The sequence below is a fragment of the Idiotropiscis lumnitzeri genome, chromosome 15 (genome assembly GCF_059441095.1).
Source record: "Idiotropiscis lumnitzeri isolate Australia: NSW breed Sydney's pygmy pipehorse chromosome 15, RoL_Ilum_1.0, whole genome shotgun sequence".
NCBI classification, from domain to species: Eukaryota; Metazoa; Chordata; class Actinopteri; order Syngnathiformes; family Syngnathidae; genus Idiotropiscis; species Idiotropiscis lumnitzeri.
The window spans coordinates 10,774,229-10,799,190 of record NC_142405.1 but is presented as its reverse complement, the minus strand read 5'-3'; the positions used below and the strand labels follow the sequence as shown (position 1 = coordinate 10,799,190).

Genomic DNA, 24,962 nt, shown 5'->3' with positions numbered 1-24,962 from the left:
AATATTTCGTGTAGAATATCCAATAATGTCAGCGGTCTCCTGGGACGGTGTCTAAAAATATGTTATACAGTAAGTCATTTATGTAGTGCAAAAAAAAAGACAGGGCAGCAAAGGTACAACTTTAAAACTTTATTCATCAGATGTTATAAATGTGCAACGCCGCATCATAACTAAAGCTGAAAAGGTCATCGGAAACATGCCGCAAAATCGCTGCAGTAATTGCAGCAGAGCCCTGAGAGCTGATCATGGACCGATGGCTTCGTCCATTACGAAAACAACTTGAACGGCAACAATGATGATTGAGCACATGTGTGCCACTCACAGTCTTAGTGCATTGTTTTTGCATTTGATAAAATCATTAAGTTACAGATGCAAACATTCAAAGTTAAAGGCATAAAAGATCCAAACTCACTTCACCCTGAGACATATTTGCATTGTGTGAGACACATTCAACATTTTGATTTAATAAAAAAAAAAAAAAAAGTGTAAGAACAAAATTAAGATCACAGAAATTTAAACAGACACTGTGCGTTGGGACTTGTTTGGAAATAAAGCAAAAAGTATTTTGTGGTCTTTCTTAGTTAATATGACTTTTTTCTGAAATCATATTTTATTTAATAATAAGAATTTGTATCCTGTTATACATTTTTTTCCTAGACATAATCACTTTTTATTGATTGTCTAGGACAGGCGTGGGCAAACTACGGCCCGGGGGCCACATGCGGCCAGTTAAACGTTTTAATCCGGCCCGCCAAACTGGAAAAAAATTAAATGAAGAAACCTTGTTAATGTTTTATTTACTAAATACTGTGGTTTTCAAAGACATATATATTGTTGTAATGATTTTGTTCAGTTTCATTACTAATTTTTTTTTTTTTTTTTTCTGATGAGGTAAGGTGACCAAAACACTCCATCCATCTCCTCCTGGTCCGGCCCCTCAGTCAAATTTTAGAACCCATTGTGGCCGGCCAATCAAAAAGTTTGCCCGCCCCCTGGTCTAGGAGTAATCATGAGGTTCATATCAGGTGTGTTCATTTTAAATGCCTTTTAAGAGCACCTGGTTTCCTTGCTTGAATTAACAGTTACGGATGGAAGAGGAGTGGCTTCATCAGGACGAAGGAGAAATTGTAATACTGTGGCAAACCCAGGTGGCTGATGTTGCTGAATTGATCCCACGTGAAAGGCAAGAGTCCACCTTGTGTCGTTGGCCCATTCACTGCTTCTGCATGGAAGTCCCCCGCCATTTGGTAATCTGTGACCTGCTCAAAAGCGATACGCAAAAATGAGCTGAAAAGGCACATGTGATCATCTAGCAAGCACGATATGAGACCTGCCTTAGTGTCATAGCAACCGGTCGGTGAAGGTTCTTCTGGTTTCAGGTCTTTCCGGCAACAGATCGTCTTGCAGGGGTTGCCTTTAGAGTATGGGTCATTCTTATAGTCTGACAATAAAAAAATGACTGTCAGTGTCACTGGTATATGACGGAGTGTCAGTCTGTATACGTGCATTCGCTCCTTTAGCGATGATTGTATGTTTGGGAACAGAACATTTATGATGGAGAGAGTCACTTCCTATTTATCTGCACTTTACCCCAGAGTCTACGTAAACTGACCACACCCATTGATGACTTAATAACCCCAATTGATCTTGCTAGGACCTCAAAGAAACGGAACCGTGAGACTATAGTGGAGCTACGCGTTATATGGAAACAGCAGACTGTGACAGAGAATGTGACCTTATATATGAAGTTCTGTGAGTAGTACACTAGGGGGTGCTGCAACAATTAGAAGCTTTGATTCACAGCCAACATCAGACAGATTAATCAAGAAAAAGAGAAAATTCAGAAGCAAACACCAAAACAACTACAACGAGGTAAAATACTGGTTCAGCAGAACGGTGAGAAATGATCAACTTGTGTATTCAGACAGACTCCAGTTGTTTGCAAACAGCTCAGAGGCCGTTGGAGAGGACTTAGGCAAATCACCAACGACAAATGTAAATCCCCAAAAAGGTGTGAACAGCCTGGCCTTCGCCCAGAACCTCACTGGAGACGCGCCATGTGACAGCCTGCTTCAAGTCCCCCACTCGTCCTGTGGTGCTGCGTCTTTAGTCATGAAGTCCTTCGAGAGCCTCATCCTTTCCCACCACAAGTCAATAAGCACCTCCCTCCTGGACACACTGCAGTTTGCCTCCAGAGTCAACAGGTTTAGAGATGATGAAGACAGACTGGTCACTCCAGTCCATGTATGAACTTCCCGACTCCCTGGGTAACTACGTCAAGATCGAGTTTGTGGACTTCAACTCGATCCTCCCAGCTCTAATCCAGGACAAGTGCTCAAGTTCTCATCAAGCCCAACTCCTGGTGCAGGTGGACCAGAAACAACTTGTGTGGAAAACTGTCTCAGACGCAAGGGCACCGGAGCCCCTCAAGGTTCTGTATTTACCCCCCTGGGCCCCCCCCCAATACAACAACAGCTGCACCTCCAACAAGCAATCAGTTAAACTGATCACGTTTGCGACACGGCCCTCACCTGGCTCATCACATATGATGATGAGTCTACCAACAGGAAGCAGGTACACCGGCTGGTGATCAATTGCAGTGGCTAACAACAATGAATAAAGAAGAATGAAAAACCTGCCTTTTTACAATCCATCAAGAAATATTTGCTTTTCCGTTTCTTTAAATTCCCACAAGTTTGGCCAAGAAGCTGTTGGAAACTACATCAGCCAATCGTAGACACAAAGATACCAGCTCACAGTTCCAGTGTGAGACAAAAACCCACCATTGAATCTCATGATGTGCTTTAAAGAGTCCAGGTCTTTGACATCAGCTTGGTCACGGCGGAAGATCTTGGCTCTTGGGCAAAGATCATAGGAAAAGTCCTCCCCATATTCCTGCCACATCAGCTCATACCCGCTCAGCTTGTAGATCTTCTCGTGGAAGGGAACGTTGTACGACGGCCAGTAGCCTGTGGTGGTAAACAAAAGCAGATCTTGTAAGTCTTCAAATCCCAAAATCAAAAAAAAAAAAAAAAAGTCTTGTCTAGCAGGTTTGGTCTTACCTTGGCGCAGTGCTTGTGTCTGGTCTGAGTATTCCACCAGCCCGGGAATCTGCTCCACCACAGTCAAAGCACCATCTTTCATACTGTGGCCCAGCTTCACTTTGCTCCTATCCAGCACCATGTACTGGTTGTTGTACGTACCTGCAGCAGTTTGACGACAGTTGAACATTCTTAAAAATGTTATTATATAACCAGCCATGCATTCAGTTTCTGTACTACGTGTCCTGTTTAGGTTTGGTTGCCTTGTAATGTTATGTCCACTCACCAGAGTTGTAACGAGAGAAGATCTTGGCCCACTCCTCTCCTGTATGAGCCAAGCTGTGAGCCAGTCGAACCCTCTGCCAGGCCAGGAGGCTTTTGGGGCTGATGTTGTCAAAGAGGGATGAGTTGAAGACATTGTTGGTGGTCTGGGTCATCATGAGACCACTTCCCAAGAGATAGAAGTCATCCAGGGACTCCAGGAAACCTGAGAAAATCATTCAGATCTGTCAAGGTTTATGATTCGTGACGTCATCTTTGCTGTTTTAACAGCAATTCTCTTAAGAGTACTTGAGAATTCCTCGTGCCTACCAGGGTAGCTACTGAAAGACAGTTTCCCGGTGGCCGTGTGGGGCTCAGCAATGTGGAAATCCCAATGCTTGTAGATCCGCATGGTGGCCACGTACGTGTACCAGCTCGAGTGGGCAAAGAGAAGGTTCTCAAAGCCTGGGAGCATCTGATAAGATGGAGCAGAATGAAGTATTTCACAACTTGAGATTCTGTGTGGAGTATGCATGCCTCATACACGTGTTTTTTTCCCGGGAGCTCTGGCTTCCTTCCACACACATGTGTGTTATATTAATTAAAGTTGCCAGAGGGTATGTACATGAGGGTGACGTTTCTTTTGTCAATACTGCAGGTGCCCTCTGACTGACTGACGACGAGCAGACATGGGCATTCCGGCCCAAAGACTGTAAAAAGGATGGACTAAGCAGGTACGGAAGTGAGTTTTTGTCCGTCCCTATAATCGTGCATAACCGAGTCAAGTACTGTATGAATAGAATTTAAAATCTTGTAATGTTGTTGCGTGTACTGGCCCTTTAATTGAGAGTTCAACTGAGAGAGAGAGCATGAGCGAGCGAGTTAGAGAAAGAGAGAGAAAGAGAGAGAGACACACAGAGAGAGAGAGAGAGAGAGAGAGAGAGCAATACTCGAAATGGGCAAAAACACGGAAGCGTTACACAAGGCTGAGAGAAGAAGCAAGTGAGAGCCAAAATCGGCATAATAAATTGTGGTTAAATTGAGCAAAGGGTTGAAGTGCAATAAATACAGCCACCTCTACAGTCCTACACCGATCCGAGCTTATCCGTGAAATTGCCTTGTGTGACAAGAGTCTGAGAAAGGTTCTGGTACGTGAAAGCCTATAGTCATGCAATAACTGATTTTCTTTTTTGTTGTGTGAGGGAGGGACGGACTAGTAAAATAATGCAAGGATACTTCTATGTACTTAATTTGGGAAACATTCTAAAGATTGAGGTGTTTTATTTTATTTATTTATTCTTTATTAGTACACTTTTGGTACCTGACCTTTATGAGTGCTGAGCAGTGTCCCATTCCTGGAAGTTGATATTGTTTGGGTTGAGGAGAGGTGGAGGACAAGGCTGGGATCAAATCCAGCAGGTCTCCGACTGCGTTCAGGAACTGAATGGCAAACAGCGACAATGGCTGTGGGAATGACAGCAGATGTTCAGCTTTTAGAAATCAAACAGTTCAACAGAGTAAAAGGTTATGCAAACTAACCACGGGAAATAAGAACGGCAAAATGTGCATATTGAAAGTTTTATACACGCTGTTTGATTGTATATGAAATAATTAGGGGAAGTCAACCCCCCCAAAAATCTTTGCAATAATATGTTCTACGTAGCTTCACTAGTCTAAACACGACATTCTGATTAATATGCGTTTGTGGAATATGAGTTAAGCAGTAAAATTCACCCATTTATAGTCATCTCACCGGGCAGCCATCTTGTTACGTTCTGTCGACTGAAAATGACGTCACAGTTGCTCAAGGCTCAGATAACGACCAATCATGGCTCAGCTTCAGAAAACAGATGAGCTGTGATTGGTCGTTATCGGAGCCCTGAGAAACTGGGATGTCATTTTCAGTGGACAGCAAGTAGCAAAATGGCCGCCGATCCCCTGCATACCCCCAAAGAGAGGTACAAAAATAGGTTGCTTTTAATTCTTAACTCATATTCCACAAACACAATATTAATCAGAATGTCATATTTTGACGTGTGGGCCTGCATAAAACATATTCTTGTAAACAAAATGTTTGGATTGACTTCCCCTTTATTGTCAGTGTTTGCTGTACTTCTCCAAAATTGTAAGCCAGTACTTGTCCATATTTTTAAGATCAGCATTTTTTGTTCCTTAAAAGCATTTACTAAAATAGTTTCCCTTGTGTCAAAAGTTCCACCTTCCAACGAAGCCTTCATATATTTATATGTGTGATCTTCCACTGCAAAAATTACAAAAATATGCTGGTAACACCTTTTTCTCATGTCTCTTGGCCCATTCTGCCGCCCCAGCTTGCAGGCCGTCCATCTGGGCCATAATGAAGCCTGCATGTCTCCACAAAGGATCAGAACTCCTGTTCATTTTCACTTGCACTCTGGTCCACGAGTCCTGCTGCCTTGGAGAATCAAGCAGAGTCACATGTTGTTCACAGCTCAATGTTGTCATCCCAAGCACTCAAAGGTCACATGCCAAAAGGTATGTGAGGTGGAAATGTTATCGCTGACTCACTTCATGAAGTTCTGAACCCGGCCCAGGATGCTGGGGTCATGGATGAGCTGAGGGTACATGTTGGTGTAGTGATTAATCATCTGTCTGGACAGGAAACAAAATCAAAAGTCTGAAGGGTGATTTCAATCATTTCAAATTATTCAACGCTTAAGTCATCTTTCTAAAGCTTTTCGTCGCGCACAGGACAGAGATGATCACTTTGCACATACAGTACAGGCCCATGTTCAGCATGCAAGTTGGATATCAAGGAACTGGTAATATTCTGTAGGAACACGGGGGTCATCTTACTGTGCAGTGAGGAAGCCTTCGAGGTACCCCGCCAGGAAAAAGGTGACCTCGTCAGTCTCTGATGTTTCTCCGTATCCAGCTCGGATCTCAAGAACACTCCAGCCTGTTCTGGACGAGGAGTCATTCAGGAATCCATAAGCGTCTCCATTTAAATCTACGACCCCGTCCTTCAGCAGGACTATCTTTTGTTGGGCATCCCAGTACACTGTGGCTTTTGTCATCTCTGGAAGAAACACAACAAATGTCGTGCAAGAGCATGACGTTTGTTGAAGTTGTATTGTATGGTTGGTGTGCATTCAGTGCTGATCGTGACTATCTAACTTAGTAATATTCTGCCAGCAGCAGCCAGTAGGAAGGACCAAAGTACTTTGTGACTGTACTGTACTTTTCAAGTAACCTATCTTTAATCGAGGATTTATTCTCAATGCGAAACAATGTACTGCTAAAAGCCTGCAACTAAATAGTTTCAACACAAGGTATCGTCCCATTTATCACAACTGTCTTTTTTCAAATTGCAGTTAAACATTTATTTTCACTGTCATGAGAATGAACAGAAACTTAACGACGTATTTAGTCAAAGTAGGATTTGTATGACCTACTTACCCACGGGTGCAGAGGAGGCACTCAACGCCGCATTGAGTAACAAAAAAGCACACAAACTTTTTAAAATCATAGTTGCACTAAGTTAGAGAGTTAGTTACAGAACACTAGCGGTCGTCACTGAGAAGGAGCAAGGAAGTAAAATGGGAAAGCTTGAAGGAAGCCAAGACTGGTTTGCTGACGTGATTTCGGATGGGAGCGAGTCGCCTGGCGGTAAAAGAAGGAATTACACGTCGTGGGTCTCGTGATTCTGGGGTGAGTCACATTGGAATGATAAGGAAATTGTGATTAAGTAAGTCGGGTGGCAGATGTATTCGTATGTATCAGATACAATTACTTGTGAAAAAAAAAATGGAACACCCCAGATGGGACTCGAACCCACAATCCCTGGCTTAGGAGGCCAGTGCCTTATCCATTAGGCCACTGGGGCGGCTTCCGTGTGTCATATCGGAGGTTATATTTGAAGATATACGACGCAATAAAGTGACTGCCATGCAATCATTGATTCCGAAAATCATCCATCCATTATCCGTACCGCTTCTCCTCGAAATGAAACCGGAGTAACCGGAGGACACCCACGCAGGCACGGGGAAAACATGCAAACTCCACACAGGAAGGCCGGAGGTGGAATCGAACCAACAACTTTGCACTGTGAGGCCATCGTGCTAACCAGTCGACCCTCCGAAAATCATACACAGACGAAACATACTGTCCCTGCAAAAAAAAAAAACAGGAGACAATGTATTAGCCAGCAACAATATATGGTAATGATGGTGAGGCCATACACTTGTACATGCGGTTGTCGGATTTATTCTCCAAGGTGTGTATGCAATGTCATTGAGATTGTAGGGAAAGAGTGCCAGCAGGCCGTGTGTGATGTGGGAGAATGGGTGTGAGCTGTGGTCGATAGCAGCTCCTGAATGAATGTGACATTATGCTTGCGGAAACAAAGCAACTGAAGCTCATTGGCAACTCATCTTTTAAACACAAATGAGGCCGTTACAATGTTTTGGATGGGGTAAGCATATTTGACAAGAAACAAAAAGAATAAATACAACGGTAAAAGATTAAATATTGTAGTAATATTTCCCTTCAACATTCATATTTACATGTAGTGTTCGCATTTTTACGACGTGATCATCCTATAACATTTCAGATCCTGGGACGGTAACAGATGATCTGCATTAAAGACTTTGGTTGCGAAGCTTTGCAGAGATACCTTGTCGTGCAGCTGAAAATGTGCCAAGTAATTGTTTAAAAAAAAAAAAGAAAGAGGTATAACAGCTATGGCATCACTCTGTAGCCCCAACTTGGTAGTAAATAAAAATGTAACATTCACGAGTAAACATCACTGATCAGAGTACACAACCCATCCAGACCGACTACACTGATACATAATTAAATAAGAAGGCACAACTCAACTTAGAAGAGTTCTCCATTGCAGCAACGCAAAACATTTCCATAACGTTCAAATTCTGTTGGCGTTTATGTCAAACTCTTTCTGCAACAAACTGATGGGCGGAGAACAAAGTATTTTAAAAAAAAGAAACAAACACCAACCACATTGAAAGAGAACATAAAGTACTAAAGCAGTAATATGTGTTAATAGTCTTTCGACATCTCTGCTGCCGGTTTCCCTTCAAGGAGGGACCATGTCAGACAGAGTGACTGACTTCTTCATGTCCACCATTACACCACAGAGTCATCATTCATTCATCATCGATCAGTTTCTCGCTTCCGTTCTCTGCCTGAATCCCTTCACAGGTTCCTCCTTCCTCCGCCCCTCCAGCACAATCCTCCGCCTCCTCCTCATCGGTGTAAGTAAATGACTGGCTGCTGTAGTTGATGGTTGTGCGGGAGAGGTCCACCTCGATGGGGAACACGTCGGCCTCCTTCAGCACGGCGTAGCACTCGTCGTAGTAACGGGACATGCCTGACACGAAGCGCTGGAGCTGGAAAACTATGTCCTGGACTAGATGAGACAAGGAGGAGAGAGATCTTTTAGTGACATTTCTAAATTCATCTGGTTGTGTTTTGGTGCTCTCTCTAAAATGCCCTAAGAGTCAACAAGATGCCAATAAAGCGCTCTTTAAATATAGTTGTCAAGAAAGTATGTTGAAGTTATACATCTCAACATGAGAGACGAGCTTTGTATGAATGGGACGAGCTAAGTTTAGCCTGGGTTGTTTGTGGACGTTACAGAGAGTCTTTACCACATGTGAACGTACACTTCCGGTGCATTTATTCTGAAATCAAATGATCCAAGCAGTTTATTCTCAACGGTGTGGTTGTAAAATTAATTTGAAATAATGTTAAATGGTATTGGTATGATAGTCTGTGGTATATATTTATTGTTTAAGGTTAAATTAATGACTACAGTTGTACTAGGTAATTCTCAATTCTTATTTTAGGGGACATAAATGTTTCACATTTTTCTGATCCTCTCAGAAAAGCTCAGTCCTTAAAAAAAAAAAGGATTGAATCAATGAATACAATCACTGATTGAATTCTTACAAGTGTCTCATAAGTAACATATTAATGACAATTCAGGTGCTGAGTACATTTTGAGCAGGGGGCATAGTTTCTGTTTGACTAAATCAGAAGATGACAAGGTCAGACAAAACAGCTGTTCTAGAATAAGAGACACCAACGTTAACAAGATAAAGTAGCGTAAAGTGCAAGCTTAGTAAAGACAGTGCGTGACTTATATCGTTACTCATTTGCAAAAGAGATGCGCAACCACTCAATAAAATCCCTTCACTGTATTAAATCACCTTTACGCTGGTCCATTTCTCAAGATATCATTTGAATAATGAATAGATGGGGATTTCGGAGGGTGGGGTGGCGGCTTGAAAACGCAAACCAACCATGTTTCTGATCCAAAAGTTCGATCTTCTCCAGCACATCTTTTCTCATCTTTGCAAAGCGTGCACGAGCCTCCTGCCGGCACCGCAGCACCAAACGGTACTCGTAGTTCCCAGTGCCTACACGGTAAAGAGGTTCTCCCATAGCCTGTTGGAAGGAACATTGGGGCAATGACCCTCGACAGTGCATTAGAGCTGCACATACAGTAGTAGTCCTAATTACTCCGATTAAGTAAGTGGTCATCGTCAAAAGAATTTCTCGATTTCTAAGGTAGAACTGGAAAAGTAACTTACAATGCTGGTGTATTCTTCATCATCCATTTCCTTCACCTTTAAACAGTATGACTGCGAGAAAAGAAAATGATATTCTCTCGTGTCAACTGACCAATACCTGCTTGGGATGTTTCTTCATTGGACAAAATGGCGTCAACTTACCAAATATTCAAACTTGACATCCAGGTACTTGCGAATAGTGAGCTTTGTGTCTGGTATGGCCTTGTGAAGGTAGGTGTTCAAATCATGAAGCATCTGAAATTTACAAACCTCGTTGTTACAACATTGAACATGACTTAGAACAAGACGCACTAAAAATAATTATGATTTGCCCTTTAGCAGCAAAAAGCACAACTCAATCTTCTACTCACAGGCTTGATCGTCTTCAGCAATTGAATGCCGTACTTCTCAATGCTGCGGTGAGCATCGGCAAACTTAACAAAAGCTTCACTGGCGGCAGCTTGGGGCTCTCGCACTCCGATGACGGAAAAAACATCTCCAAACGCTGTGAGTTGAATCGGTTCATGCATTAGAGAATGTGAACGCTCAGCTGGAAAATGTTCCACTCCGGTTCTCACCTCTGTGGGTTTGCGAAAGCTCAAAAAAGGCTCTGAGCAGTCGTTTGGTGTGCTCCATCAAACCTGCAGGAAAGCAGAAAGGACAGCTGAATGTGCACACTTAAACACACGCATGCCATTAGCATTTTGGAATGAACGTTATGGATCGTTATGAAACGCACGCTCACCTCAAATATTGAGTATAAGAAAGTAACTTAAAAAGAAAATACTCAGTAATGTTCTGATTCTTTACCTTTGTAAAGCTCCGCTGTTTTCTCCAGTTCTTCCAGTCTTTTAACAAGTCCATCTGCACATTATATAAGTATGATGATTAATGAATTAATAATTAAAAATAAAAAAGTATTAAGTTGAATTTATTGCCTTACCGTTGCATAAAATAGCTCGACTGAGGCCGAGAGCATCTGCAGTGCCAGAGCTCATGTTCTCCACCAGCCGATGTTTGACTTTCTTCAGCACTGGAATAATGATAAGTGTAATTCTAGTTAAGATGTGGAATCAGGATAAAAAATAAGAATAAATAAATGCACGGGTCTGTCAGTGTGTCACAAACCTATATCCAGCGACTTGCCCTGTTTTGGGTCTGCTTGCAATTTATTGTAGTGGATGACTGCTTCACCCTGACAGAACAGATAACCAAAATAGATTAACCGGAAATGCGTGGTCCTTCGACTTATGTGTTTATGGCATCAGCGTGATGAGTAAAACTTGGTGTTTAAAATTAAACACTTTTGATTGAAGAAAAAAAAATGTCTAACCATGGATGACCACAGTGCAAATTGTTTATGATCATGTGCTGTATCAAATGACAGTTTCAAGTTATCAAGTCAAAAACAGGTAGTACTGATTTTTGGGGGGGATTGATTTGCTTTCTTCTTGCTAGGCTGATAAAATATTTTTTCCAATATACTGCCCTTAGGATGATAGTAATCCAGTAAGTTAAAAAGTTTTACACTGAATTATAATTTTTTTTTTTGCCACTAACTACAACCGCAGTGATGAATGTTTAAGTTTAGTTCATGTTAATGTTTAAGTTTAAGTTTTTCATGGCAAGCTGTGGACAATAAATAAAAAAATAAATAAATAAAATTGCTGCTCATAGGTGATGATACGTTGCAAAGTGTAATTTCCTGTCAATTTTAGGATCACATGTTCACTTTTTCCTTGTTTCCATTTGATGTCTATTTTATTAAGACACACGGTATACTGAATGCATAACTATAGTTTGCATTACGCTGTAACTTTGTGATGCAATAATAAAATGAGCAGAAATATTTGTATTGAATGGGAAACAACGGGAAAAGGTAATCCCTTTGTTTCACACACTAAACCCATCTTTATCCCAGCATACAGGAAGTCATGAAATTCCCTGCTCCCCAACAATGGATGGCAAAAACAACACAGCAACTCTGCACATATTGTGTAGAGACGCTTTACACTGCATAGCAAACTGGTCAAGTCCGTGTTCTCGCAAGTCATTAGGCACTGTTGGATTTGTTCTCGCTTAGTCAAAGCTAGACTTAAAACTGTAAGTAATATTTTATGCTACATTTGACATATTTCTGCTGTGTGTAATGATTAGTGTCCTTTGCAAAGTTACTGCTTTCATTGTTCACATATTAACTCATTCCTTGCCAGTCCTCTTGGTTAACATGCATTGTGACATATATAACTCTCAATGGCAGTAAATGTTAATGTGCAAACAGAAAAATTGACAGGTTACTGCCGTAGTATTGTGTACCTGCACAGCTTGAATCATTTTGGCCACTTCCACTTTTGTCTTTCCCTTCACTGGTTTGCCATTGACGCCAGTGATTTCATCACCTGCTGCAAGCATCCCTTCCAGAGCTGCTGGTGTGTTGTCAAACACCTGAGAAGCCAGAGGAAACATTTCCAAGAATGTACCAGTACACTGGAATGTAACATTTCCTTTAAAAGAAAATACTATAGTATTACAGTAATGAACTGCACCTACCTGAACTATATAGAGACAGGGACAGTATTGTGCCCCACCACCAATGCTTATCCCAATAAGGTTATTGGCATCCTTTTTCAGACTCACAGTCCCTGGTACTGTTGGTATCCCTCTGTGGTAGCGCGAACGTATTACCATTATATATCCAGCATGTTACAGTGCAATACGTACACATTTTGATAAGAACGTGTAAAAGAATACACGTTGAACTCACAAGTTATCCTCTTCTAATTCAAAGTCCATGTCTGTGAACATAACAGTTTCACAACTGTCCTCGGAAAAAACTGTTGGTGATTAAAATAAAAAATGTTCACACGACACACCACGAAAAGCTCATTTTATAAAAACAAAAACATTTTGCGGCTGAGCGTAAAGCTGATTAAATATTTTTTATAAAAGCAAAGACAGCAAATGGATCGCCACAGCTGCTATATGTGACACGGACAAACGGGTATAAAAATTTAAAATAGCACGAACTGGGATGCACTATTTAATAACCTTCACGAGATTTTCCCTCAGATGACGTAGCCTAATGCGTGAACATTGCTAACCGTGGCTAATGAGCTGCTAGCAAGTACTTGCGCGGCAGGTGGATCAGAAGATTTTTGTTTTGTCAGTAAAACAACAAACCTTCAGCGGAATTAGCGTCAGTTCCTCAAACACAAAACGATGTACCATTCCTTGTTATGCACTGATGTCAGTGCGTTATTTGCTAATTTACTCAGTTTTGTTGGCAATACATATGTGTTCCGATGACAGCGGACTGTTTACTTATTGACGTCATTTCCGGCGTGTAGAGGAAGTCGGTACTGGAAATTCCTGATTCTTTCGCGTCGAATAAAATAAAATAGAATTAACTAAAATATCTTCATTAATTGTTTTATTTTTGTTGTTGTTGTTGTTGTTGTTGTTGTTGTTGTCATTTTATTGATTTATTTGTGAGTGGCTGCTTACCGTTCTGTTTTTGTCTTATAAGTCCATGTGGGCTGGGCACTTTTGTGCATTACACTGAATAAGAAATTAAAAAAACAAACAAAAAATGATATAGTGAATTTCATTAGTTTGATATAAACGCTGCTAGATAATCAGTTAGATAGATAATTGATTTAAAATAAAATCATTCAAACGTTATCACAAAGATCACATTGTTTATGACCACTAGAGGGTGACAAAGTATTAAAATGACAGAAGAGTTGTAAGGAACTGGAACAGTCGCTCAGAAGCAAGTTATCTATGGGAAGATATTTGTGCCACTAGAAACTGAATATTTGAATTGAAAACTGAATATTTGAATTAAAAACGGAATATTTGAATTGAAAACTGAATATTTGAATTAAAAACTGAATATTTGAATTTTAAACTGAATTATTGAATTGAAAACTGAATTATTGAACTACATGAATTGTAAATGGAAAATTCTTATTAAAATTAAACAACAAATATACAATTGTTGTTATTCAATCATTCAGTTTGCAATTCAATAATTCAGTTTTCAATTCAAATATTCAGTTTTTAATTCAAATATTCAATTTTCAATTCAGATATTCAGTTTCTAGTGGCACAAATATCTGCCCATAGTTATCATCAGTAAACTGTGCTATTGTGCTTTTTGTACAAATGTCTACTGTAATTATGACTTCACTCTTGCGTTGAGTGAACATTGTACATTCTGACTTAACATATATTTATAGATCGCCACCTTAAGTTGTGATACTCCTCTTTAAAGTGCACATACCATAAAACAAAAATCGAACTTTAATGTGCTGGTTTTGTTAACATGCAAATTGTAGATACTATGAATGCCTATTATTTTAATTATATGCCTATTTGTTCAACGCCCTTCTTTCTAATCACTTTAGAGCAATGATGTACTGCATGTGCATTGAAAAGCCTGATTGCTTAGAATGATATGATCATTGATTGGTCTCATTGTGGAATTGTGCATTTGCTACACTTTATAAAGACAAGTGAAACCTCACAGTTTTGTGTTGCAGGAGAGTTCATCATTCCGCTGTTAGCATCTCAGAGGCTTAACCAACACCCAAAATGAGCATGGTGAGTTGAAATGATGCTGCTTCTTTATAGGTTGAATATAATGACATTAGAATTTGAACTTGCTGAAACTATCTTACTCCTGTTTCCCAGAAACTTGAAATGAGTGACGTAAACCTAAAAGTTGGAGCTCAGCTGAAGATAAAGGGAGAAATTTTGGATGATGCTCAAAGGTAAAATCCGCAATCATTTTGTACTTCTCTTGTGTATGCAGTGTATTTTCCAGGAATAACAAACATTGCATAATCATCATCATCACTCACGACTTATCAAGTAAATATATATATATAGCGTGTTGATTGGTTAGGTGTGAATGCATTAAAGTGATTTGTATTTAATTCCTTATCCACTCAGATTCCAGATTGACCTTGGCTATGATTCGGAAGACCTGGCTTTGCATTTCAACCCGCGATTTCACGATGACACAGGTGGAGCAGTTATTGTGTGCAACTCAAAGATTTCTGGTTGTTGGGGTGATGAGAAAAGGGAAACACACAACCACTTGCAGAGAGGCACACATGTCAAGGTGAGGTAGTCTGATGTCATGACAGGAATATTTTCATGCTAGAATATTTTAAAAAATACGCATTGCATTGTAAGGGTTCATTTGAGTGTGTTTTCTCTTCCAGATTGTGTTGAAGCTTACTGGTGACATGTTTGAAGTAGAACTTCCTGATGGACATGAAATCCAGTTTCCTAACCGTGTCGACATGGCGGTCATCAACTATGTCAGAATCACAGGAGACTTCAAAGTCACTTGCATAAAAATCTGTTAAGATATAAAATATATGCAATGAATTCTCTCTTTTTGTTGTCATAAAACTGTTAGTATTCCCATTTGAAGCCAATTTAACCTGTATTATTCCTGAAAATATTTTACCCACCTTTATATCTCTTCACTAACTCAACAGCAAATGACAGGCCATCTCCAAACTACAAAAATCTATCCCTATTAGAAATCTATCCCCATTAGATTACTTTGACTAACCCATTCAATTTTCATGGCAAGCTCCCATGACTCTCAATTCTCTTCCTCTTATTGCAATTAAAGTATGAGTTGCTCTACATATCTTGTATTTCTGTCTTTGTTTTATGAGATTCAAATGTATTTAAAGTACCTCACATAATTGTAATATATATATAAATATATATATAAATAATTATATATATATAAATAAATAAATATATATATATATATATATATATATATATATATATACACTCAATTGTTCATATAATCTCAACTATTCAGACAGTGGTTGTGCTGGTTAAATAAATGCCAATGATTTATTCACATTAGAAATTGTTAATATAGGTCCACACATCTCTAAATACTGTTGGGGAAAAGTAGAGGAGTACTTTAAGATAAATCATTAAGCAAATATTTTGTAAAAAAGTTTAAAGTTTTTACCAACAACAATTTAGAACATGTTTTTATTTGTGTGTTTTTTCTTTAATTACAGTGAACATATCAACGGAATGTCTATACTAGCATTTTTCCCAAGAGAACACAATTCATATCAATTTAAATGTTTAAACCCAGATTTCTGCAGAAATGTACAATTCCTAAAGTATGCAAAGTGAAGTGTGTGAATCCCTTTGAATTGCTTAACACTTACAAGGATCTAAACCAGGTATTTACGCACATAAAATTACTATTCAAATAGTTTAAATACTTTTTTATGAAATGGTGGAAGCAAAATCATTGCAGAGCGGATAGTCCCCATCTACACTTTGATTTCTTCTTCCTCTTCAGAAAACGTGTCAGGCGCTTTGGAAAGAGGAGGACTCAGCCTTGTGACGGTCCCTCCACCATAATGTCGAGACAGCACATCAGCTGCTCTCTGGAAGCGCTCTGACTCCATGGCAGCTTCCTGTTTGGGCGGAGATCTTGGTGGAGATTTGGACGATGCAGCGACTGACCTCCTATCCTCCTCTGTCCAGCTGCTGCTACAAGACTGCTCCTGACTGTTCACGTTCCTTCTTGAAGACCCGCTGCGTACTGACGAGTTTCTCGAACTCACAGCGGGGCTCACAAACGTCTCTGTTAGAGACCTGTCATCCTCCTGCTCCTCCTCATCAGCATCATTTTTGTCTTCCTCCTTCGTTGCGGCAACCTGGCTGGTCACCTGGAGGTAGCTGGGGTTGTCAAATAGGCCCAGAACCTCAGTCATCAGGGATGGGCCAAGGTCGAATGTAAAGGAGGTGAGGGAGTCTGAGCGGGTCAAGGTCTTTCCGTTTCGCACAGACACTCTGAGTTCTCCATCTAGAAACGGTCTGTCATGGCGAGAGAAGCGTGGCAGAGTGACAAATCCAGATTGGATACCTGTGCACACACACACACAGGGAAGACCCATTTAGGGGGGGCTATGGGGTCCTATACCCACTTCAGAAATCTGTGTAGCCCCAATAAGCCCCTATAGCATTTTATTTGATGTTCTAAAGTATATTTATAAATTATTTACACAGCCCACAACAACATCCAATATGTATCGTACCCCCCCCCCACCCCCTTTAGAGAAAATAGCTTTAGAGAAAATATCCTGTTCTTGTGCCTGAGTGTACAAAATATTTAGACTAAAATGATCTGGTCATTAAGCAAGTATTTGTGGTTGTTGAAATAAATTCTATTTTGATATGGAAACGGATGCAATTTAAACGCACTGTAGAGGTATTTCAATTTGTGTCCACATGATGGCAGTATACTCACAACTCAATTCCTTGTAATGTACTTTGTGGGAAAACAGTCGAACTAACCAAGATTTCCGAATGTAATTGTCATACACGTGGTACAGTATGCAAATGAAAATGAACAAGCATGACTATGAGAAATAGAGGTAAAACAAAGAAATACAAAAAATGTGTCTATTGCTCTAAATTAACAAAATAAACAATTGCTTCGGTACAACAGAAACTTAAATCTTTAACTGACTATTTTAGCGCTATTTTTTCTTAGAACATTATAGAAAACATTTCCATAGTATACATGTGCTGTAGTTTCATTTTTGTATTAAAAAAAAATATATAAATAAAGAAATACACCTGCTGATGAATACCAATTGATAAAAACAGTATTAAAGTTAAAAACAACACAGGGTGTGTCATCATCATGCCTCAGTTGACTAACGCTTAATTCCACAAACGTTAGCTGAAGAAAATTCCTTAGAAGTGGTTCATGCAAACAAAAGAAAGAGGATTTCCTGTGGATTATTTGCATATTGCTGCATGGACATTTTGGATTGGTTTGCATAGAAAATTAATGTTGCAGTCATGTTGTGCATGCAGAGTTGCAGACAGTTCCCCATACACGGAGATTACAAGTATAAAAAAATGGGCATAAAGTATGCAGAATTTCGTTATCCTGCAGAGGCTGTTTGTTCTCGTTTACAGGCGTAAGTGTACAGGTGTTGCCTCAGTGATTTGTCATGAGTCAGAAGGAGAAGGCCGTCTGTTTTCTGGTTGTCCTGGAGGATCGTGGGAATGATGTTGAAAGGAGGCCAATTTAGTGCCCCACTGTACGTGTGTGTGTGTGTGTGTGTGCTGACATTTATTGTCTTGTTTTTGTATGCTGGATGGTGAATGGCGAGAGCAGCAAGAGACTTGTTGCCATTCAACATAGTGCTGGTTGGATAAATGGATGGGTTGAATGGTTTTGTCAATGTTTCTCCTATTTAGGTTCTTCACAAGTTCAATTTGTTCATAACCCAATTTACTTATTTACTTTACAAATCAATGTTCCCCATTGAAATTAAATGAAATGCCAATCATCAAGTCCAACCCAACCTTAAACACATACAAATATTAAGAAAAAAATTACACTATAGTGAATAAAAACAAATAAAAGCAAACGCAAAGAAATAAACGGTGTGTACGGTCGTATTTGTGTGTTGGATTACTGGAAGTCTGGAACTGGGGTTTGTATGTGAGTGTCTTGGCGTGAGTTGGCAGCCTGCAACAGCGCCCTGTGTTTAATTGTTGTATATTATAAAGTTAAACGCAGGGACCTGTTCATTTTCTTTATTATGTCTGTATAAAATTAACTTTGCTGTGGTGCCCCTCAGACTCATGCGAGGGCATTACTGTTCCTTAAAAATAGAGTTTGTAGTCTTAAAAAATGTTTTTGACATATCTTAAAAACTTCTGGATGAACCTGACAGTAGAACAATATTAAAATGATTTTTTGAAAAATCATCCCTCTCTGGCCCATGCCTCTAATTTATCATTTCTAAACTGGCCAAACAGAGCTTGTAGAGGTAAAAGGTATGACCAAATGATGTTCCAGTCATTTTTCTGTACACGTCACGTACATAAAGCGTAAATATACTCACTGTGATAGTGATTTACTATGCGGGAATTCCCAAAGTCGGCATTCAAACCGGATTGTCGGTTAAGTTCACCACCTCTCCTCTATTTTTAATTGATTGTACATACTAAAAAAATGCAACATCAAACCGGTAACATTTTGTGTTTGGCAACTTTCCAACACGAATAAGCCATGCTATCTACTTAGCATCCTTGGCTAACGTCTGCTTGTACGCAATGAACATTGTATCAGTTGCATGTCTCATGCACATTTTTTGGTGTGGGACGCAAAAGTAGGCTGCTGATTTTTGAAGTGCGGCGACATTCAAATCTTGTAGCAGCTTGAACATCACAGAGGGAACCTTGATTCGCTCCATTCTTTTTATCTTCACTCAAGCATATCTGACGCCAATGAAAATTGAATGTTTCTCTTTTCATTTTTGACTCAGTTGATCATTTTGAATAAATGCTTCAAAGAACTCCCTTCACACACGAGATGTGGGAGACCCACACCATCATCTCACCATATGTGCAGATGGCGCTATCTGTTGAGCTGATGGAATTCGGGAGCGTCATCCTCTGCAGGCACCCATTGGGAGAATCAATGTTGAGTTGAGGCAGGGAAACGGCATTCTTGATGATGGGTGAGACGTCTGGAGGTGGGGATGAAAAGTCCCGGAGTTCCCCCCGTGGCCCAGAATTCTTCCGTATATGCCTAAAGGTGCGCGTGAAGAAGCCCGTAGATTTGGAGCTGTTTCCTGAGTCGGGGCTCCCTGGTTCTCTGACGCCTCCGTAGTTGCTCAGAAAAGAAGTGTCACCAAACACGTCTCCGCCACGGCCGACGTGCATGGTGTGTCTGAAGTCGCCCAGTGGCGGGCTGATCATGTCCACGGAGAGGTCGCTCTTGAAACGACGTCTCTCTTGGGAGCCAGACACAAGGCCCTTAATCCCTGGAAGTTTTCCAAGACTCATGGCTGTAAAATATCTCTTTAATTTTTATACAAAAGCCTCAAGTTTGATTATAGAACAGTTACTTTGGAATTCCAGATTTGCGCCACTGTGGAAAAAAAAGAGAAAAAAATGTATTTAATAATGTGATAAAGAGACAAATATCGCACCACTTTTTGTCTTTGAGTCAGTAACATTTTCCCATGTTGAACTGAGTGATACCAGATTGGAACTGGAGTCAAACTACATCTGTTTCTCTTGGATCAGCGTTTGTCTGTAGCTTTTTAGCCGAGTCTCCAATTGCTATAGTTCTGCTTCATGCTTCAGTTGTGGAAAAATTCATTTGGATTCTCTTCCATACTCTTTTTTTTTAATCCTTTAAATAAAAATTCAACCTCGTGATTCATGCCCACTATGATTGAATGAAAACACTTTTTATAAATATTGCATTTTTTGTTTAACTGTCATTGTTACCTAGCTTTAGAATTACAATAGTAGGCCTGCTATCAATTATTGACATCAGGCATGCACAATTTAAATGATGGAGGGGGGGCCACAATTTTTCATCAGTGCTACTGTGGTGCAAAATAGCACCACACACCTCCTAACCAGATGCATGACAAATACATTCAAAATATTACATTTTTTTTTTTCAAAGTATGTATTGAAGATCCACTATGCACTATTCAACAACAAAGGATTTTGAACCCATCCAAACAACGAAATAACAGCATAGTGTGTATTTTTCCCCAATGTAAAGGGCACACTAGCATAAAAAAAATAGCATTCAAGGATGGCACAAAACTTCTGATTAGCAAAGAATCATGAAATGCAAGAACTTGTTTGGTGCATTTTTTTACAAAAAATAACTCGCACAAAATGTTAATATTATTGAGGTGCTATGTTTGTCCTTCATGTCATTCCAATGTCTGCTTTTTTTTGGTCAGAGAGACAAAAAGTTCACGAATCAAACGGAGCCAAGTGACTCATTTTTGTAAAGCATGGCAGAAATCTATTTTTACCGTACAGATAATACCCAGCTCACTCATAAGCAGTATAAAATATGGATGCTTGATTTGGAAAAAGAACAGCTATTGTATGAGTCATCTTTGTCTGCAGGGAAATATTAGCTTTTCAGCCTACAGAGCTTTACATGAACAACATACGAGGCAGTCTTGGTCTGTGTTTGCAAAGTGTAATATTCATTGGAGTCATACTAGTGCAGGTGTCGGAAAACTACGGCATGGGGGCCACATGCGGCCCGTTAAACGTTTGAATCCGGCCCGCCGAACTTGAAAAAAATTAAATGAATAAACCTTGTTAATGTTTTATTTTCTAAATACTGTGGCGTGTCAAAGACAGATATTTTGTTGTAATGCTTTTGTTCACTTTCATTTAAAATTAAATGTTTATTTTTTTTTCTCCGATTAGGTGAGATTACCAAAACACTCCATCCATCTGCTCCTGGTCCATCCCCTCTTTCAAATTTTAGAACCCTATGTCGCCCGCCAATCAAAAAGTTTGCCCACCCCTGCACTAGTGGATCAACTACAGCACGTGAATACAAATTACAGTTCAAATCCCATTTTGTATTATTTTCCATCTCACTATTTATTCTCTTATTTATCTAATTTATATATTTAATTGAATTATTGTTGTATTGCACTGGAGAGGGGAGCTCTCTAATCTCGTTGAACACTTGAGTACAATGACAATAAAGGGATTTTTGATTCTGATTTCTGAAAGTAGAAAGTTTGTGTGACTATAAAATCTGAAATTGGCAGAACACAAACTGTTATGTCAACGTTGATGATATTGTAAATGAATGAATTTCAATGTGATGAATGAATGAATGAATACTGCAAATGTGAATGGATCCACCTATGGAAGTTTAGTATCAAATTAAATTATTATACAATTAATAATGTCGAATAGGTGAGCCTATTGTGCTTTTTCAAGAAAGGAAGTAAATTTATGACCATTTATTGTGGCTGATTTTGTCTTCCTTTTTGTGTGTTTCTTTTTGTTTTCCAAATGTTTTAAAGGGATCCTGTTGGGACTACTTAAATTTGCATATGCCTATTTTATATCACTTTTTTTATTTGCTAAAGTTACTCACCAGTTACTCAGTCTTATTTACGGTCACCCAAATAATTATTTAGAGTTTTACTTGTGTCGTAATATTCTAAAATAACACTTCTCTTAAGCACACTCTATTCACTTCTTAGCACAAATCACTAAAAAGTGTTTTGGGAAGAACTAGCAAAGAGCCAAAGTATGTTAACCATACTGTATGTGCTAATTTATTCCCTACGTCACCTATATTTAACAGAGGCCACATTGATCTGTTAATCTGACTTCTACCCATTTATTATACAATGCGGTTTTCCAGAAAGTCATTCTCAAAGCATGGCTCTGTCGCCCGAGGTCACGTTGCTTACTGGCAGAGGGTCCTTTGTGTTCAAAAGATCTTCACTTCCTGAGCGAATCTTGTGTGAGTCATTCAGCGTCCAGCAGGATGGATCTCACGTCATGCATCATCTGCTACTGAAGAGGTTTATCCATGTGTGGCACCATCCTGTCACCCATTCGCTTTGTCCGCTCTTTCCTGGAACTCCCTCACCCAAGAACGCCAGACTTTTGAGAAAAAGAAAAAAAAGTTGGCAGGGGTGAGTCAACTGTGAAAAAGACATGCAAGAAAAGCGACAATCTTGTATCTGTTCTGTCTGAGTCTCCCTGGCAGAAAGATAAGGCTTCTTTGGGATTGTCCGTGCATTGGATTAGCTCTTAATACCTTCTGTCTACCACCCCCCAACTGTGACTCCCTCACTTGCTCTCTGCTGTCTTCAATCCACTTACTTCTCTGAGAGTTTCCAGGTAGCGGGGCTGCTCTGTTTTCATTCAGCCAACAAAGGGAGTATAAACAGAAAGAAGCAGATTCACAAACTAATAGAAAACACTCGCAGCATGTCAAGCATATGGTCAGCATCAATGCTGGGAATATTTTCACCCGTCCTGTTGTCCAAGGATGGAACATGTGTCAAGAATTTATTTGTAATTTCCTGCCGCCGTGATGAAAAAAAAAGTTTCCACAACAAAAAAGCCGTTAAAACGCTTTTAACTTTTTTATTTATTTATTTTTTTAATGACTCTGGGAAAAAAGACTAATGAACAACAATGTTAATTCTAGCCGCTTGAAACCGCACACTGTCAGAGAGAGAGTACATGATATGAGTCCATTTCTCTTGGACTTCACAGTACAATCTACGTTCAAAAGACAGATAATTTGGACTCAAAATGTACAGTCAACAAAATGTTACTAAACATTTAAAGCCAAGCGTTAAGCATAAACTACCAATGAAATGTAACCCTAAATATATAATTGACATTTTTTTAAAGCATGTCACTGCACAATTTAGTTCAGAAAAGTTAGATAACAGAGTTTATGATCTTTCCTCTACATGCCACCCCAATGGATCAGTTGAGACAAGTTTGGCCTGTCATTTTTTTCACAGTCTTTCCTGACCTCATTTAACTTTAATACATTTTAAGATATAAAAAAATATTTTTTTTTTACATTTTGTTGTATCCTCGTCGCCACTTTTGTTGTATCCTCTACTATTATTTCGGGTAAGGATGAATGAAGGCTCAGGTGTCGACGGATGACTTTTTAATCGCAACGGAGCAGAGCAGGATGGCATGAAGAGCTCTCATTTACATTTTTTATTTAATTTCTTTTTTTGCGGTACAAAGGCTTACAGCACGTGGTATTCCCAGGCGGTCTCCCATCCAAGCACTAACCAGGCCCGACCCTGCTTAGCTTCCGAGATCGGACGAGATCGGGCGTTCTTAGGGGAATCTGGCCGTAAGCGAGCTCTCATTTACATTGCTCAACGCACGCACTGCGTGATGACGTCACAGGTAACTACGAGATTCAATACAGACCAAAATACATAACACATTTTACATATTTTCTACATGACATATTTAACTATCAATGTTGTAATAGCGAAACTCATCATGTACATTGCTTATCATACAAGAATTATGTTTGTGGACCTCCTCCAATGCCACAATCTCGTAGGGGCTTTGTATTTATGTTTGAATGCACACTGTGCTGCTATTTTATTTTAAAATTTGACGTTGTGTTATTAACACTGGATAACACTCTGTTGACAGCACAGAGTGTTCAACAAACCATAATATTTACATTTTAGTTGACACAAACTCAAAACATTTTTTTCAGCTTGAACATGCAAATCTCTCTGCTTCCTCCATTGCTCTTTCTGTCGTGTGGCATGGCCTTGACAGTACGCAGACCTTAAATCACTAAATCAGATGGGAATGTGAATTTGAAGAGTGCCACAATGTCTCACTAAATTCAAGTTGTCCGGAAAAGTGATGGGCTAAATAAGGCATTAGAAAATAGAAAACTTGCACAAGTTCGACTAACATCACTTAGCAACATCACTGGTGTGCCGCCTGCGTTTGTTTTTACCCGCATGTGTGTCCCTTCTTTTTAGGTACACAAGAGTTGTAAGCCGTAATCATGTGACCGCTCCAGGTCAGAGTATTGGATTAATGCCACAAGGAGGTGAAGTCAGTGGAGCTGAAGTTGGTGCCAGTTCAAGCCATGATTTAACACCTTGAGCCAGGTGCCACTCTTACTGGGCACTTGCTTGGACCTTAGATTACGTGCTGTTGTTAAATCCGGAACTAATCCCTCATTTTTAAGACGTTCCAAAATGGAAACGGCTATTCCCTGTTATTGATGTGAAGCAATTGTGGGAAATATATTATAGATGTGTCACCACGGGATACGAATGTGGGCATTTATACAGATGAGAGGTTAAATGGATTCTCGCTGTTGCCTGCATGGCGACTTCTGATCCATGTGAGATTAAGGCCAGTGTGGCACGCGGATGTAAATGGCAGATAAACATAGACAAGAGAGACAAACACTACAGTCTGGATACAAATAAAACAACAGGAAGTTTTTTTTATTTTTAAAAGCTGCTTAACATACCCACACCAGCCACAACACGACATACACCTGAATAATCTAATGAGATCCACTACATGAGTTCCGTATGCCTTTACAAATATAACTAGAAAATCGCTCAGTCGTGCAGACCTTAGCTGAAATATGCTAAACATGTCTCTCTGATATGTCTTTGATAAAGAATAAAATTGATGCGAGGCCATTTGGCTCCACTCTGACTTATCTGGTGTGTGC

General features: G+C 39.7%; 4 protein-coding genes, 1 non-coding gene and 1 pseudogene across 6 annotated transcripts; 1 reads left to right on the top strand and 5 right to left on the bottom strand.

Annotated features, from left to right (window-relative positions):
• Positions 1-114: 114 nt before the first annotated feature.
• Positions 115-6,927, bottom strand: plbd1a (phospholipase B domain containing 1a). Its single transcript, XM_088316992.1, has 11 exons — positions 6,741-6,927; positions 6,138-6,360; positions 5,850-5,933; positions 5,595-5,736; positions 4,629-4,766; positions 3,633-3,777; positions 3,328-3,528; positions 3,063-3,203; positions 2,784-2,969; positions 1,335-1,441; positions 115-1,259 (listed from the first exon to the last, which is right to left on the bottom strand). Exons 1-11 carry the CDS (start codon positions 6,808-6,810, stop codon positions 1,083-1,085), a joined length of 1,614 nt encoding a protein of 537 aa, XP_088173118.1. The 5' UTR covers positions 6,811-6,927; the 3' UTR covers positions 115-1,082.
• Positions 6,928-7,094: 167 nt separating this feature from the next.
• trnar-ccu (transfer RNA arginine (anticodon CCU)) lies at positions 7,095-7,167 on the bottom strand. Its single transcript has one exon. It is a non-coding gene; the product is annotated as a tRNA-Arg (tRNA).
• A 364-nt stretch (positions 7,168-7,531) lies between these two features.
• On the bottom strand, positions 7,532-13,208 carry pick1 (protein interacting with prkca 1). The gene is made up of 13 exons (XM_088317858.1): positions 13,055-13,208; positions 12,639-12,708; positions 12,425-12,536; positions 12,191-12,319; positions 11,003-11,069; positions 10,818-10,907; positions 10,685-10,738; positions 10,453-10,515; positions 10,246-10,379; positions 10,037-10,129; positions 9,896-9,946; positions 9,605-9,749; positions 7,532-8,709 (listed from the first exon to the last, which is right to left on the bottom strand). Exons 2-13 carry the CDS (start codon positions 12,677-12,679, stop codon positions 8,447-8,449), a joined length of 1,242 nt encoding a protein of 413 aa, XP_088173984.1. The 5' UTR covers positions 12,680-12,708; positions 13,055-13,208; the 3' UTR covers positions 7,532-8,446.
• On the top strand, positions 11,838-15,500 carry LOC148322859 (galectin-2-like). 2 transcript variants are annotated; one of them, XM_088317859.1, is made up of 5 exons: positions 11,838-11,977; positions 14,419-14,479; positions 14,570-14,649; positions 14,831-15,002; positions 15,106-15,500. In XM_088317859.1, the coding sequence occupies exons 2-5, from the start codon at positions 14,471-14,473 to the stop codon at positions 15,250-15,252; spliced, it is 408 nt and encodes a 135-aa protein (XP_088173985.1). In that variant the 5' UTR covers positions 11,838-11,977; positions 14,419-14,470; the 3' UTR covers positions 15,253-15,500. The 2 variants fall into 2 exon arrangements, with proteins under 2 accessions (XP_088173985.1, XP_088173986.1); XM_088317860.1 differs by having other exon boundaries at positions 11,893-11,977; positions 14,406-14,479.
• A 392-nt stretch (positions 15,501-15,892) lies between these two features.
• cdc42ep1b (CDC42 effector protein (Rho GTPase binding) 1b) lies at positions 15,893-22,509 on the bottom strand. The gene is made up of 3 exons (XM_088316014.1): positions 22,168-22,509; positions 19,303-19,835; positions 15,893-16,802 (listed from the first exon to the last, which is right to left on the bottom strand). The coding sequence occupies exons 2-3, from the start codon at positions 19,748-19,750 to the stop codon at positions 16,204-16,206; spliced, it is 1,047 nt and encodes a 348-aa protein (XP_088172140.1). The 5' UTR covers positions 19,751-19,835; positions 22,168-22,509; the 3' UTR covers positions 15,893-16,203.
• A 969-nt stretch (positions 22,510-23,478) lies between these two features.
• On the bottom strand, positions 23,479-23,597 carry LOC148322857 (5S ribosomal RNA; annotated as a pseudogene).
• Positions 23,598-24,962: the final 1,365 nt, after the last annotated feature.

Bases quoted from the DNA above. Each gene is read 5' to 3' on its own strand.
- plbd1a (XM_088316992.1), bottom strand. From the start codon at position 6,810: ATGATTTTAAAAAGTTTGTGTGCTTTTTTGTTACTCAATGCGGCGTTG. The intron at 6,361-6,740 runs GTAAGTAGGTCA...TGTTTCTTCCAG, and splicing joins TGCCTCCTCTGCACCCGTGG to AGATGACAAAAGCCACAGTG. The intron at 1,260-1,334 runs GCAGGTCTCATA...GCTTTTGAGCAG, and splicing joins CCGGTTGCTATGACACTAAG to GTCACAGATTACCAAATGGC.
- pick1 (XM_088317858.1), bottom strand. From the start codon at position 12,679: ATGTTCACAGACATGGACTTTGAATTAGAAGAGGATAACTT. The intron at 10,380-10,452 runs GTGAGAACCGGA...TTCAACTCACAG, and splicing joins GCTTTCGCAAACCCACAGAG to CGTTTGGAGATGTTTTTTCC. The intron at 10,130-10,245 runs GTGAGTAGAAGA...TGTAAATTTCAG, and splicing joins TGCTGAAGACGATCAAGCCT to ATGCTTCATGATTTGAACAC.
- LOC148322859 (XM_088317859.1), top strand. The intron at 14,650-14,830 runs GTAAAATCCGCA...TTATCCACTCAG, and splicing joins ATTTTGGATGATGCTCAAAG to ATTCCAGATTGACCTTGGCT. The intron at 15,003-15,105 runs GTGAGGTAGTCT...TTTCTCTTCCAG, and splicing joins AGAGAGGCACACATGTCAAG to ATTGTGTTGAAGCTTACTGG.
- cdc42ep1b (XM_088316014.1), bottom strand. From the start codon at position 19,750: ATGAGTCTTGGAAAACTTCCAGGGATTAAGGGCCTTGTGTCTGGCTCC. The intron at 16,803-19,302 runs GTGAGATGATGG...GTGTGTGCACAG, and splicing joins TAGCGCCATCTGCACATATG to GTATCCAATCTGGATTTGTC.